At 36.1% G+C, this 16,390-nt stretch overlaps 1 protein-coding gene across 4 annotated transcripts in view; it reads right to left on the reverse strand.

Annotated features, from left to right (window-relative positions):
- The window catches only part of LOC100881610 (uncharacterized), a 76,441-nt gene that overhangs the window by 19,522 nt on the left and 40,529 nt on the right, over positions 1-16,390 (reverse strand). For 2 of the 4 annotated variants that reach the window (XM_076531340.1, XM_012289236.2), the window contains exon 1: positions 2,940-3,626. The exons of 1 other annotated variant lie outside the window; for it this stretch is intronic. In XM_076531340.1, the coding sequence (XP_076387455.1) occupies positions 2,940-2,958 (19 nt within the window). In that variant the 5' untranslated portion in view covers positions 2,959-3,626. Of the gene's footprint in view, positions 1-2,939; positions 3,629-16,390 lie in introns of those variants that run through there. One more of the 4 variants, XM_012289238.2, reaches the window with a different exon arrangement.

Here is a 16,390-nt window from a genome sequence, read left to right on the forward strand (position 1 = left end):
ATGTAGAGTTTGAACGAAAAGTGTAAAATTTTCTTCGTTGTCGATCAACCCCCTCGATCAAAGTTTTTTTCAATTTAATAAAATTTAAGTATTGAGTCCTTATATCTAGTTGTTCATACCAATATCTGTTTGTTAAATCTAGCATAAAATAAATAAATTTGTAGCAAAATAAATAAAATTGTTATTCAGTATCAAACATGATGATCAACCCCCTTGATCAAAGTTTCTTTTAATCGAAAAAAATTAAACTAGTGGGTCCATATATTCAATTGTTCATACCAATATTTAAATGCTTATACTAATATTTAAATCTAGCATAAAATAAACATATTTGTAACAGAATAAATAAAGTTGTTATCCACGTTGATCCACCCACTCAATAGTCTAAACATAAACGTTTAGTTCTTAATGTGTTGCAATTAAAGATGAATTTAGGGAGCTCAAAATAAGAATAGGGAGTAAAATGTACATCTTTGTGGTGGTCTGCGTTAATTAGGACGTCTCGTTCAGAGGGTGAGATCGTCAAGGGGCGAGAAAAGGGAGCGGTTGGCTTTCCACGCCACGCCCTGATTCGCCTTTAACCGACCCTTCACCATGAAAACGTGCTTTCCTAGCTTATTACCCTCCATCGAAAACCCTCGGTATCCTTTCAAAACCTGCACCATGCAGTTTCCCAAAATACCTAGGTACTTAGAACACCTAGGTAGCAACCTACGTGCCAACTCGTACCAGAAATCCAAACACCTTGTGGCAAGTACAGTGCTTACATAGAAAGACATACTCATGAATAATTATTTCAAATTTAAATAAATTGTGAATACTAGAATGTAAAACCCACCCCCTAGTTAGAGTTCTAACTCAAAAATAATAATTACAAAACACACAAAAATAATAATTAGCAAAGACTGTATCTTCTGATGAGACGAAATAAAAAAGTAGTCCTTTCACGTGAAAAAAATAAATATTAAAATCACAACCCCTGAATGAATTGCAACCCTTAAAATTATTGTAAGTTCAGTTAACTGGACCAACGTTAAAAATGCGACAAAGGTACATTTTAAAAGTTTCCACGATCCTCAGGCCCTTTTTACGAGAACACCTCGAAAGATAATTTTACAGATAAGAGAAGAGGTCCTTATCTACAGTTGAACGGTCGAGTCTCTTTTCTCGATGTACCCACGTCGATAGATTAGAATTCGGACACGTCAGCCTCGAATCTCCGGGCTCGCCTTTTCTTCGCTTCTCGTAACTGATGATACGAGACATGTAGGATAAGCTCCGTTTCCGTCTATCGAACGACAACGGAAAAAATCGATATGTAATCTCGTTATCTCGTAAGCTTTCGTTCCGTGGCGAATTTTAGTCTTTGGACGCCATGTTGGAACCGATCGTTGGACTCTGAACGTTTCATCAGTTTATCAGGGTTGAAATCCTTTCACGATTCGAAACCTTTTTTAAAGATTTAATAGCTAAACTATTACTTATATTTCTTATTTAGTTTAGAATGAAGACAGTTGAAGGTCCAATTAATATTTAATAAAAGAGTGGCTGCAAAATGGCGGTGACTGCATCACGTGAGATAAGTTAGTTTTTAAAGATTAAATGTATCAGCATCTTTGAAATAATTCTATTTTAGTGAACAAGTAGAGACGTTAAATCAATGTTCATATAAAACATCTTTAAATTATTAAGAAACAAAGAAAATAAAAATTAAGAAGTTCAAGTTATTCTAATGATACAGAATGACCTAAAGAATTGTGCTAAAAGCTGAATTTCCAATATAATTAATAACCAACCCATTTTATCATGGCTCAACGTATACGTTTCAGATAAAAAATGATTATATGCTAATTTCAAACTAAATATACAACTTTTAGCACACAAAAACCTGGGTCTTTAAATTGTCTATCAAGAGTACAGAGACATTATCGAATTCGTATCGATCTTGACGTAAAAATTGGAGTAGGTAACTGGAAGAGGAGAGTTATCTGTTTGAAGAGTCATCTCGATGACTCAGTATTTCGCGGATGCCGCAATTTTTCGAGTATTCGTATTCCGAACATCCTATTCAGCAATATTAAATAAAATTTGCAGTAATTAGATCTTGAGAGCACGATATCGCGATGATTCAGGGATTTGTGGTTTTCTCGTTTCCAGCTCACGTTATCAGCTACAAGGACTCCCGAGATCCTTTTAAAAATCTTGAATTTATCTAAGAGGAAATTCTCAAACGCCAGACAAACATTGATGTATCGAAAACAAATCGAAAATCCAACATCGTAGAAATATTTCACTGAAGAACGCGGTCTTGAAATCCCATTACGCTAGGTTAATGGAGATACCGATAGGCATCGATATTTTGTGTGCTAATCGAAAGACGCGCGAGACAACGGAGCCTCGTACGATAATAATCAGCTCTGCTGATTCGTTCAAACTCTCGACTCATTAGCCATCGAATTTCGGTCGTTTCAGAGTATCCCGTTGTCTGTGCCCAAATATTCCCAGGCCTCGGATAAATCGACCTTAGCCATCATCAGCGGAGACTCCGAAACAATGTGTCTCGTTAAAAACAACCGAAAGAAACATCCAAAAATTTTTTCTTTGACTCTCATCTGTTTTTGCGTCTAACGGACGAGGAAGAGGGAAGATACTCAAATATTATCTAACTCGATGTACCTTTCCAACAGGGTTGCAACCCTTGATGGACTATGTGCTCGTATGCAAATGAGAAACTGCAGTAACAATATGAGCTTATGATTTTTAAATTTGTAAATGAATTTGAAGATTCAAGGTTATCAAGTTGATTTGAAAATTGAAGGTGTAATATGAAAATGTAACGATGGAAGGGTTAAATCGAGCAGAGTTCTCCAGCACGCCCATCTTTAAATCCAGAAGCTACCACCCAGCGCCATGTAGCAGTAGTTCTCGAAGAGACGTACCTTTCGTGGAGCAATCCATGCTTCCCTCGTCAGCGTCGTACACTCATAGAGCAGGGAGTTACGTGGTCCGGGCACTTAACATCCATAGATATCGCACTGATCACGGTGGGTCATGGGGTCACTCGCGAACCGGTGAATCTCTCTCGAAACGTCACACAGCCGTAACAACAGTCGTTTCAGAGCCAGAGGCCAAGTCCTCCGAGTCAGCCTCCGTGGCTCTACACTTGTCTCACCATCACCACGTCGCAGCACTTGATCACGAAACGCGTGTTCGCTCGACGAAGGACCACGGACGAGTAAAAAAGGAGGCGACGAAAACTCGAAGGGGTCGTCGGTGTCCCGTGAGAGGGAAAAGGACGACAGGGTGGGGAAAATACAACGCGGCAAGCAAGGTCCAGCAAGAGAGGTCACAACGGGCCGACTCACCACGGACAAGTGACACGGTGCTTCTGACAACTTCTCTCCAGCCTGCGCCCGAGCCTCATCATCCCTCCTACCTGTCCTCATCCCTCCCTCTCTGCTCTCTGGAGAGGTCTACGGTGCGTGGCTGCTCCCACTACCGGCAAACCCTTCAACCGCTTCTTCTCCGCTTCCTCTTCCCCTTTTCCTGTTCTACACCCTTCTGCCACTGCCGTGACGCTCGCGCGAGCGTACTCCCGTGGATCTCCTCCGGGTACCACGGCTCTCCCTTCGTACCATCTCGCTTTATCAACTGTTAAGCCCCGTTTCGCTGTCCTCTTTTGCTCTCGCTGAGTCTCTTGCGGTCATCCCCACCTAGACGCTTCTCCCGCCTTGGCTGCATATCGGGCTCCTACGTGGTCTCTACACCGGAGTATACACCGTGTGCCAGGTTTCGCCGTGGATCATAACGTGCTAAATGTCTAGGAGAGATTTTCTTCTTTTGGTCCTCGACGCCATGACGATTAAGCCGGATATGTTTATAGCGAGAACTGATTGCGAGCGTTTGTAATAGGAATTTTTATGTTTAGATTGTGGAACTGAATTTTCTCTGTTTCGCGATGTGAAGGGTGCACTGGGGGTGCACGAGGGAAATTTGTTGGGTATAAGTCAAATTTTTTGGGTATAAGGTTTAGGAAATATCAATTGTAATTATATAATCGATTATAATGTTATATAATAATGTTACAATATTTGTCTAAAATCGAATCTCATTAACAGTAAATTTAATACTATTGAACGTGTACGTCCACATAAAAGTACGTCCACCCTCTACGTTTTTCTGTCAGTAAATGTTTTACAAACGTCACCCAAAAGTTCAAGGTACCTCAATTAAATAAATAATTTGAAAATTCAAAAGTGTGTTTCATAGTCACTATAAATATTTAGCAGTAAAAGTTTTAATCTCACACTTATGATTCATCATCATAAATTATAAAGAATGTCGAAAATTTCAGGCACCAAAAACGAGTACATTTAATGACACAAATAATTAGAGGAAGAATTATATGAATCATAAGACAATTACATAGATAGTTAGATATTAACATTCAAACTATGTAGAGTTTGTATACATTTTAACCACATGCTCTTATAAAAATAGTACATCAGTTTTACTTGTGAACATTATTCAAAATGTATAATGATAATTAGGTGAACAATTAAGGAGACAATTAGATGAACAATTGAACGAATAATCAGATAAAGAATGATATAAATAATTGGTTGGAGAATTATGTAAATATTAGATAAACAATGACATGAATAATTTGATGTTGACATATAAAGTGAGGACGACACATATGTGTTTTATTTGGCCACACTGTATATGCTTTTTTAATGAAAATGATAAAATTCTTTTGATCTTGAAAATCATCTAAAATGACTGGATAAATAAATGTATAAAAGGTGAGACAATGTGAGTATAATATAATATACATATTGATTAATCACCCTGTACATACTGTTTCAATAGAAATGATAAAATCTTTTTGATTTTGGAAATCATCCAAACTGTCTGATTAGATAATTACACGAACAATTAGACAAATGATCGTAAAAAATAATTAGATGAGTGTTACATAATTTACTACTAACAAATCTCTATAATATATGTGCAACACCTATCGTATACCTATAGATGAAACCTGCACAGGGTGTAAATATTTGCTTTCCCAAAAATGATAAACCCTAGCATCCAAAATAAAAGATAAGCAAATTTATAAAAACCGGAGTAAACCCGATTATCTAATTACAAAAGAAATTGATAATTCAGGAAGGAATTCAATAATCCCTATCGGACGTGTTAACGATAAAATAAATAAAATAATGATTAGACGGTAAAACCGGACATACTGTACCCCCCCTCCTTTCAGTATGTCTGCCCCTACTCTAAATCATTCTCTCGTCATCCTTGTTGCATTCGGTGTTCTCCGTTTCCGATTGTGATCGTTCTCCTCGGCTCCTGCTGTTGCCGCCCCTCCCACGCGACTATCAACCCCTCCCTCCGCTCTTTGGCGACGGCCTTTCTCTTTCTCTCCGCTCTATCTATCCCCACCCCCGCGTAATCTGTACCTATGCCAACGTGGTGTAGCATCGCGACTCGTGCAACTTCGGATACGTTCGGTTCCGTATGTATACGTGATCGCAGGCGCGCGCGAACACACCCGCCTAGTACGGACGGGAGGATAGCCGGGATTCTCCGGACCCGATATTTTCCCTCTTTCGATCCCGTGGAACGGTGCATTCGATGCAACGGGAATTACGTAAACGGGGGTTAATGCTACCGTAACATTACAAACGTTTTACTGGATCGAAATGTACCAAAATGATTTCAACACTTCCATTGTGATTTTTTTATTTTTTATTTAGGATAATAATGGAACAACGAGTATTGGAATAATAGAATAGTAATGTATAGAATAATCCTTGTAACCCCCTCGATATGTGACAATTTGAAATTTTTAGCGTTTCCTCATTTTTTATTTTCAAATTCTCAAATTCCACATTCCGCAATTTTTAAATTTCCAAATTTCACATTCCCAACTTCCACGTTTTCCAATTTCTAAATTTTCAAATTTCACATTCCCAACTTCCACATTCTTTAATTTCTAAATTTTCAAATTCCACATTCTTCAATTCCTAAATTTCCAAATTCCACATTCGCCAATTTCACATTCTCCAATTCCTAAATTTCCAAATTCCACATTCCCCAATTTCACATTTTCCAATTCCTAAATTTCCAAATTCCACATTCGCCAATTTCACATTCTCCAATTCCTAAATTTCCAAATTCCACATTCTCCAATTTTATATTTTCCAATTCCTAAATTTCCAAATTCCACATTTCCCAACTCCTAAATTTCCAAATTCCACATCCCCAACTCCTAAGTTCCCAAATTGTCAAATCCCCAAATTCTAAAATTCCCAAATTCTCAAATTTCTAAATTTTAATTTCCTGAATTCCATAACCTCCAAATTCTCAAAGTCCCTAATTCTATAACCTCCAAATTCCCAAATTCCCAAACTTACCCCTCCCTAAATCCCCACCTTCCCAAAGGTCTCACCTCCCAATTCCCCAACTTTCAAAATTCTCAAATTCTCCAACAACAATCTTCCCCTCTACCATCATCAACACAACAAACACACATATCTGTCAACCTAAAACGCTTATACTCATTTTTTATTTAGAATAAGTCGAACAGTGGAACAATAGAATAGTAATGTATAGAATATCTCTAACTCACTATATGACAATTGAAAATTTTTTACCCTGATAATTTCTCTGTATAACCACGTATTTATCCTCCAATTACGAAGCCATTACAAGTAGCATCGATTGGTCGAAGTTGAAAAAGGAAAAAGAGACTTCCTTTCGTGGAAAATAGCGGAGCCTGCACTAGCCTCGAATCGCGAAAATTGCGACGATAGCTCGTGTCGATAAGGTGCAAGGTCACCGTCATTGGATGGATGACCGAGCATTAAAGTTTCGTTAGATAATGTACTTGCTCGTGCTTTTGCGTCACCTCGGCTAGAATAATAATGAATACGTATGAAACCGGTGGCAAAAGATCATTAGTTTCTCTTGGCATTTTGATCATTATGTCATTAACATTTTGTTTGTCGCTGACATTTTTGTTATTAGCATTTTGATCATTGCTGTTGTTTGTATTGTTGAATTACCTGCATTTTGATCGTTGGATTTGTGGTTTGTTTATTGAGGCACTTTTTGATTATTGGATTGTTAATATTTTGATGATTGTATTATTGATATTTTCTTTGTTGGATTATTATTATTTTTATTATTTAATCAGTGAATTATTAGCATTTTGATTGTTGGATTATTTTTAGTTTGTTCATTGAATTGATTATTGGATTGTTAACATTAATTTTTTTTATTATTAGATTGTTAACATTTTCATGATTGCATTATCAACATTTTCTTTGTTGGATCATTATTATTTTTTATTATTTAATCAGTGAATTATTAGTATCTTGATTATTGTATTATTTTTACTTTGTTCATTGAATTGATTATTGGATTGTTAACATCATTAATTTTTTTTATTATTGAATTATTTATATTTTGATTATTGGATCAACATTTCTTTTATTGGACGATTTTCATCATCTTTTCACAGGATTATTTTTTCATCACTGAATAATTAACATTCTGATCATTATTTTAATTAATGAATCTACTAAAATAATAATTTTAATTATTTTGATTATAAAATTATTAGCATTTTGATAACTAAATAATCAACATTTTAATCATTGAACAATTACTATTTCAATCACAAATTTTCATTCGAAGAACACCAATATCTTCCAGCAAAATAAAACTGTATAAACATTTATAACTACAATCATACTGCATTATATATATAACACCGGTTCACGGGAAATCCAATTATCAACGTTAAACATCAAAATATAAAATGTCCTTTCAACACAAAGAGCACTGTTCTGCTATTCTGTTTTATTGCAGGTAAGACAAGCACCTCCAACGGACACACGCTGTCACTATTTCAAAAGAGTTTACCGAATAGTTTGCTCGTACGAATTTAAACACAACGAGTTGAATAGGAAAGGGATCAGTTGGTAATTTTGGTAATAATGTCCGCCGCCTTGTCCACGAGAAACACCGGTACAATCGATAGGTAATAAATTCGAGGGAACAATTATTGCCGCCAATAAAAGGGGTGTTGACGGTGGTTCAACTGCGGCCCAGGCACGGGGCCCTATGCTACCGCTTCAATATTATTGCTGTTATTACAACATGTGGCGAAATTCGAGGGAATACTTGAACTTGGGGTTGGTAACTGATACTGACAGCGATATCACGAGTTGTTTCGAGTGATTTGATACTTGAATTTCTTACCTGGATCTTACAGTTTAATGCATGTGAGGATTTGATGGGAATGATGTGAAATTTGATGGAGTGGAAGTTTGGGGGATTTGGAAATTTGAAGGATGTAGAAATTGGGGAATTAGGAAATGGGGAGTTGGAAATTTGGGATTTCAAAATTTGGGGGATGTAGAAATTGCGGAGTTGAGAATTGGGGAGATGGAAGATTTGGGGGAGCGGTAATTTGAGAGTTGGAAATTGGGAAGATGGAAAATTTGAGGGAGTGGAAATTGGAGAGATGGAAAATTTGAGGGAGTGGAAATTGGAGAGATGGAAAATTTGAGGGAGTGGAAATTGGAGAGATGGAAAATTTAAGGGAGTGGAAATTGGAGAGATGGAAAATTTGAGGGAGTGGAAATTGGAGAGATGGAAAATTTGAGGGAGTGGAAATTGGAGAGATGGAAAATTTGAGAGTTGGAAATTGGGAAGATGGAAAATTTGAAGGAGTGAAAATTGGAGAGATGGAAAATTTGAGGGCGCGGAAATTGAAGAGATGGAAAATTTGAGGGAGTGGAAATTGGAGAGATGGAAAATTTGAGAGTTGGAAATTGGAGAAATGGAAAATTTGAGAGTTGGAAATTGGAGAGATGGAAAATTTGAGGGCGTGGAAATTGGGGAGATGGAAAATTTGAGGGAGTGGAAATTGGAGACATGGAAAATTTGAGGGAGTGGAAATTGGGGAGATGGAAAATTTGAGGAAGTGGAAATTGGGAAGATGGAAAATTTGAGGGAGTGGAAATTGGAGAGATGGAAAATTTGAGGGAGTGGAAATTGGAGAGATGGAAAATTTGAGGGAGTGGAAATTGGAGAGATGGAAAATTTGAGAGTTGGAAATTAGGAAGATGGAAAATTTGAAGGAGTGAAAATTGGAGAAATGAAAAATTTGAGAGTTGGAAATTGGAGAGATGGAAAATTTGAGGAACTGGAAATTGGAGAGATGGAAAATTTGAGGGAGTGGAAATTGGAGAGATGGAAAATTTGAGAGAGTGGAAATTGGAGAGATGGAAAATTTGAGGAACTGGAAATTGGAGAGATGGAAAATTTGAGGGCGTGGAAATTGGAGAGATGGAAAATTTGAGGGAGTGGAAATTGGAGAGATGGAAAATTCGAGGAAGTGGAAATTGGGAAGATGGAAAATTTAAATGAGTGAAAATTGGAGAGATGTAAAATTTTGGGGAGTGGAAATTGAGGAGATGGAAAATTTGGGAGACGTTCCACTACAAATTCGAAAGACTTCCTATCGACTCACCAGCACATTATTTTATTGCCTCAGCTAGAAAACATTACAAAAGTCATAAAACATTATAGAAATTAAATTATACGACCACACTAATGAAACAATAATACATGACACTGATACGAAAAGTGTGACTAAAATTATCAGAAATTTAACAGGTAAATTTTCAGTACAGGTTAATTGTTAAAACTGAAACGAACCACCCCCTTTCGTCAACCACTTTCAAGCCACCGTAGCGTCCCTTTATCGTATACCTGCGTTCAAACAAAACGTACGAAGAAATCTTCAAAGTCTGTTGGTCATACAGCTGCATCTTACGACCCAATAAAATAATGCAGGACAATAGTTAACTCTGGCTATTATTGTAACCCCGAGACATTAGGACCATTCCACGAAACAACGAGAATCTACCCTGTAACGTTTAGCGAAAGGTGTCCAGGCTGACCGTATGTTAATATCGCTTACCTGAAACGATGTTGTGCGATTTAACCTTTTGTCATTCTTTCTTGTGCCAGGTACTTGCGATCTGCTACTGTAAACGTTTCTTGTAACGTTTCTGATTTTAGTTTTGGTGGTAGTGTATTTTGTAGCGGGAAAGTGGGAATATGGGAAATTTGAAAGATTTGGAAATTGGGGGTTGAGAAGTTTGGGGAATTGGAAGTTTGGGATTTGGCAAAATTGGGAGATGGGAAATTTGGGAGAGTGGAAACTTGGGGAGTTGGAAGTTTGAGATTTGGAAATTTGGGGAATTCAGGAATTGGGGAGGTGGAAAATTTGGGAGAGTGGAAATTGGGGAGTTGGAAATTCGAGTGTTGGAAATTGGGGAGTTGGAAATTTGGAATTTGGAAATTTGGGGGATCTGGAAATTGGAGAGATGGAATATTTGAGGGAGTGGAAATTTGGGGGATCTGGAAATTGGAGAGATGAAATATTTGAGGGAGTGGAAATTTGAGGGATCTGGAAATTGGAGAGATGGAATACTTGAGGGAGTGGAAATTTGGGGGATCTGGAAACTGGAGAGATGGAATATTTGAGGGAGTGGAAATTTGGGGGATCTGGAAATTGGAGAGATGGAATATTTGAGGGAGTGGAAATTTGAGAGAGTGGAAATTTGGGGGATCTGGAAATTGGAGAGATGAAATATTTGAGGGAGTGGAAATTTGGGGGATCTGGAAATTGGAGAGATGGAATATTTGAGGGAGTAAAAATTTGGGGGATCTGGAAACTGGAGAGATGGAATATTTGAGGGAGTGGAAATTTGAGAGATGGAATATTTGACAGAGTGGAAATTTGGGAGATCTGGAAATTAGAGAGTTGAAATTTTGATATTTAAAATTTGGGGGTTGGAAAAATTGAGATTTGGCAATTTGGGAATTGAAGAATTTAGAATTTGCAAATTTGGAACTTTGAAAAATTGAGACCTGGAGTTTGACAATTCATAAAATCTAATGATTGAGAAATATAAAAGGCTGAAACTCGAGCACCTATAAATTAAAAAATTTTTTGTAAGAGTCACTATTCTCGACGTTACCTCTATCCCTTTATCGTTCATTAGAATTCATCCCTTCAATTTCGACACGTAACACGAAATACAAAAACGTTGGGTAAAGAGATTGACCGCGATGTCCAGATGGTCCATCGTGACCTGGAGCCGGAAAGAAGAAGAAAGGGGTGGAAAGGGTAGAGCAACCCTCGTCATTTATATCTCGCGCTTGGACCTGGCGGAAGTCAAATTGCATCTCGTGATGAAAAAATCAGGATTGTATTTGACTTTTAACCGTTTCCTTTTCTACCTGAAAGTCAGAGGGTCTTTTGCGTCAACGACTTTCAAAACCAGACATTATTTCTTCTTAAAGAACTTGAGGATCAAATATAAGTATGTTGATGGACTATTTTATTGAAATATTCTATTATTATTAATGGCTATTATCTTGTTGTTGAAATTGAAATTAATAATTCTTTGAGGTTGAGCTTATGTTATTTTGAAATTTTGAAGTCACTGTTCGAAATCACTTTCTATATCAGACTTCACAATTTTTTTACAGTAAAATACAAACTTTAAAATCGTTATAATATAATATATAATAGGTGGGCAAATTATAGGGTGTCCCAAAAAACAAACGACTTGTTTACTTTTACATAATTATTGAATGTAACAATTCATACTCAAAATCAGGTTGAGTATTTCAAAATAAGATGCAGTATGTTTCACTGAAAAATTCATATGTGAAACATATTGTCATGTGTCAATGACATGGTTAAATGGTCATTGTCATGATATCAGTTGTTAAACAAATTTAAATATAAAAAAAAAGAAATATTTTATAACAAAGCGAACAATAACATGACAACATTAGTCTATATTTAGTACCGTTAACAAAATAAAATTAACGCAAGTGCAAACGTGTCCAGTAAATCCGTACAGTTTGAGAGGAACAATGTGCTTAATAAAAACGAAGAAACAAAAGGATTTAAAGACGGTTGGGTGAGAAAGTAAAATACAAAGGAGCAGAATTACGGGTTGGTTATTCGGAAAATTGGTGACGTCTGTGTAATTAACGCGTTGAACGTGGATTGGCTTCGACGGGGAATTACGGGCTCATACCTGTTTCTATACCTGACCCACTTCGGGGACTCGTATGCAACGTTCTGTAAGATTCTCGAAAAATTAGAGCTTCAACGTATTCAAATTTTCCCTCTTCGACTTGAAAATTTGTTATCTCAATTAATTTCTTAGAAAAGTTAATTTCCAATCTTAAATATTGAAATCCAATCTCAAATTTAGGAAGAAAAATTTTCTTTCTAAAATCTGATAATAAGATTTTATAGCATCTCCGAAAAGAACAAACATCACACGAATTCAATGTTTACAAAAGCAGTAAAATCACAGATTACCACTTCTCGTTGAGCAAATGCTTTTGAATCGTATTTGCAAAAATGAAGAGGACGAAACGAGTGATAATGCTTTGGAAACAAATAACTCTTATCGAGAGGACGAGATCTTCCCATAATATTTGCAAAATTTAGGTTTGCTTCAAACTTGTGGACCAACTTGCTAAATCATTGGGAACTGTGTTCAAAAGCACTGTTAAACTTTTACATTAATTTATATACTTTTATGATAAATTGTTATATTGTATGGTACAAGGAAATGATTACCTTCATTTGTAAATTTTTAAACAGGTTCAAAAAGTATGACACAAGAAGAAGTATGAATATTTTGTTTTGAGAAGAAAGAAGAGGAGAAAGATTTTGTAAAATGTGACAGACGTTAACTTTTTATATTAATTTGTACATGTTATGTTTTATATTAATCTGCATATGTTATGTTCTATATTAAATTGCACATGTTATGTTTTATATTAAACTGCACATGTTATGTTTTATATTAATCTGTACATATGATGTTTCATATTAATCTACACATGTTATGTTTTATATTAATCTGCACACCTTTTATGTTAACCTAAATACCTGACAAAAAATAATTACAATCACCCATAAATTTTTAAACATTCTTTAAAAAAAGAAATAACAGAAAGAATATATTTTGAAAAGAAAATTCATAAATTGTTAAAAATGTTCTCAAAAGTGATGAGAAAGTACATGTTCACAATGTCACCAAAGGTGAAAGAGAAGAATCTGGAAAGCCTCGGTATTTCCCTGTTTCAGGGGTTGCAGCGGTGTAAAATGGATACCGTAATAAAAGGGATTAACAAGTTTCTGGCCAACGACTCCAGTTGAATAAGTCAGTGAAAAGCTCCTTCAATCTGCAATCGCGTTATTAGTATGCCATAAATGAAGGTTCTCGAGACCCAGGGGTCATCTCCCTGCAGCTAATGACGTCTTACGGACGATGTTGACGACACCTCGGCACCATCTTCATCCCCTAACGTCTCGACACTGCGTCTCCCTTATTCTTATACGTCTGAGTCTTTATTGTTCTCAATTTTTATTGTTCGGGAATTTTGAAGATTTTGTTCGATTGTTGGTTTCAGTAAGACGAATGCAAGATAATACACAAGGTTTCTACATAATTTTAAGAAACCTTGTCCTCATCTTCATCCCCTAACGTTTCAACACTGCTTCGTTAATTTTGAGTCTTTATTGTTTTGAATTCTTGTTTATAAATTTTGAGAATTTTGTTCGATCATTAATTTCCGTAAGATGAATGCAAGATGGCAAATAAGATTCCTCTACGATTTTAAGAAACAAAATTTAGTGGCACCTCGTGTATCGTTGTTTGCGAGGCAAGCTAATTAAGCCAAAACACACAACAGATAGGCAAATCAAACAATCGCGATTATGATAATTACGATGTTCTGTTGAAAATTTTTTTATATTTTCATAGAATGTTATTTCTGAAAATATTGATGTTTTAATAGAACTCGACCTATTACGTATTACCCCTTTTACGCTTCAAAAATAATCAATACATTATATAATAAAATTTGTCTTACATTCACAAGATTTGCAATTGAATTATTCAATATCATCTGTGTCATACACAGACATGTTATTTCATAATAACAATATTTGTTAGCCAACACAATAGTACGATACTAATTGCCTTCGTTTAAGAAACGCTTCGAGATTAGCGAACGAAAGTCATCGTTTACTGCTTAGAGGGTCGCGATTACAGACGAGATACCCTTAATGGCTTAGCCATGAACATCCGAAGGTTTCTTCTATAGAAATTGCCCTATTATTACGGTTAGCCATTTTCCTAGAAATTTTCCATACTGTTTCTGGTTGAGTGAATAAGAGGACCTGCCACGAAGTTTCTATAGTGTCATAAGCATTCGGTGATGGTAATTATTGAGGGATGTTATAAATTCTAAGTATGGGAAATATTTAATTTTTAGCGAAACATTTCTTCAAATGCACAAATTTACAAATTTCTAAATTCCCAAATTTTCACTGTTAATTTCCCAATTTCCTAAATTCCACATTCCCAAGTTCCACGATCCCCAATTTCTAAATTTCCAAATTTCACATTTCCCAATTCCTAAATTTCCAAATTCCACATTCTCAAATTCCATGCTCCCCAATTTCCAAACTTTCAAATTTCACATTTCCCAATTTCCTAAATTCTCAAATTCCATATTCCCAACTTCCACGTTCCCCAATTTCTAAATTTCCAAATTTCACATTTTCCAAATTCCACATTTCCCAATTTCCTAAATTCCCAAATTCCACATTCCCAACTTCCACGTTCCCCAATGTCTAAATTTCCAAATTTCACATTTTCCAACTCCTAAGTTTCCAAATTCCACATCCCCAACTTCTAAATTCCCAAATTCTCAAATTTCTAAATTCTAATTTCCCGAATTCCATAACCCCCAAATTCCCAAATCCCCAAATTCTCTAACACCTAAACTCTCAAATTTCCAAATTCTCAAAGTCCCTAATTCTATGACCTTCAAATCCCTAAATCCCCAAATCCCCAAATCCCCAACTTCCAAAATCCCCAAATTCCCCAACAACAATCCTTCCCCTCCACCATCATCAACACAACAAACCCACATTCCTCTCAACCTAAAAATCTTACACCACAAAGTATTAACAATAACCAAATAATTATTCTTCCACTTCCTACAACCGATTCCTTCCACTTCCTAGACCGATCGATTTCCTCTTGTTACAACCGAATCGAGAGACGACTCAAAAGAGCAAGCGAGACGGAGAACATCGACCACGATTTCCGGGACGGAAACCTGTCGATGGCAACCGCGTGTTCTCGTGACCGACGCGGACGTTCCCGTGGTTGATAAGCTGTTCCCACAGGAAAGTCCCGGAATCGGTATAGTGATGCTGCATCGTCAATAACTTCTCTTTCAGCCTCGCAGCTGATAAGTGACGCACGCGATTAGATCGCTCTTGTTTGCTTCTCCTCGCCCATGTTTGAACGGTGATGTCACCGTTGGTCCATCCGGTCCGGGATTAGGTCAAAGTCTCGACACTGATAAAAATCGAACATTAACCGGCAACTTCTTTCTCTGAACGATATATCGGGGGAAAATGCTCCCAATATGTACCACACCTTTCTGTTACGTTTCTTTTATTCAACTTTGATGGTTCTTTTTTTATTTATCAAAATTCAACCTTGACGACTTTTTTTGTTTATTAAAATTCAACCTTGACGACTTTTTTTGTTTATCAAAATTCAACCTTGACGACTTTTTTTATTTGTCAAAATTCAGCTTTGACGACTTCTTTTCTTTATAAAAATATTTCGGGAAAATCGAATATTGACACAGTGACTGCCACAATGAAACAACTGAAAATTGCATGAAGTAGTGTTTTAATTTTTAATAAATTTTTCCAAATATTTTCACAAGGTCTTGTTACATTTATTTTGCATAGATCTATGGAATTAATTCGAGAATTTTTTTTTGAGGAAAGGGGACAAATTTTTAATAATACTCATGTTAGAACAGTTTAGCAACATAAGTGTCACTTATATGTGGATGATGTGGCAGTCAACGTGTTAATGTACAATTTCTTTTTTTGAACGAAATATTGAAAGGACACCATTCTTTTCTGTCACTTTTCCTTTTGTACAACCTTCACGATTTTTCTCTCTCAAAATATTTCATGGAGGTTTTATTGAATATTGAAGACCGGGGGTGAAACATTCTGACTTGAATGGAGTAGTGTGAAAATTATTCTGAATCAGTTTTTATTTTGCAAGAAAATTTATGTTACTCTCGTAACGAAACAAGCGGTGTCCCGATTAGTAAAGAGTTCATTCAGAGATAATTGTATTAATTACTGAAGTATTTCCTTATCGAAATCATATTCTTTTGTGAAACGTATAGACGATGTGAAAGATTAAAAACTGCT

The sequence above is a fragment of the Megachile rotundata genome, chromosome 4 (genome assembly GCF_050947335.1).
Source record: "Megachile rotundata isolate GNS110a chromosome 4, iyMegRotu1, whole genome shotgun sequence".
Taxonomy (NCBI): Eukaryota; Metazoa; Arthropoda; class Insecta; order Hymenoptera; family Megachilidae; genus Megachile; species Megachile rotundata.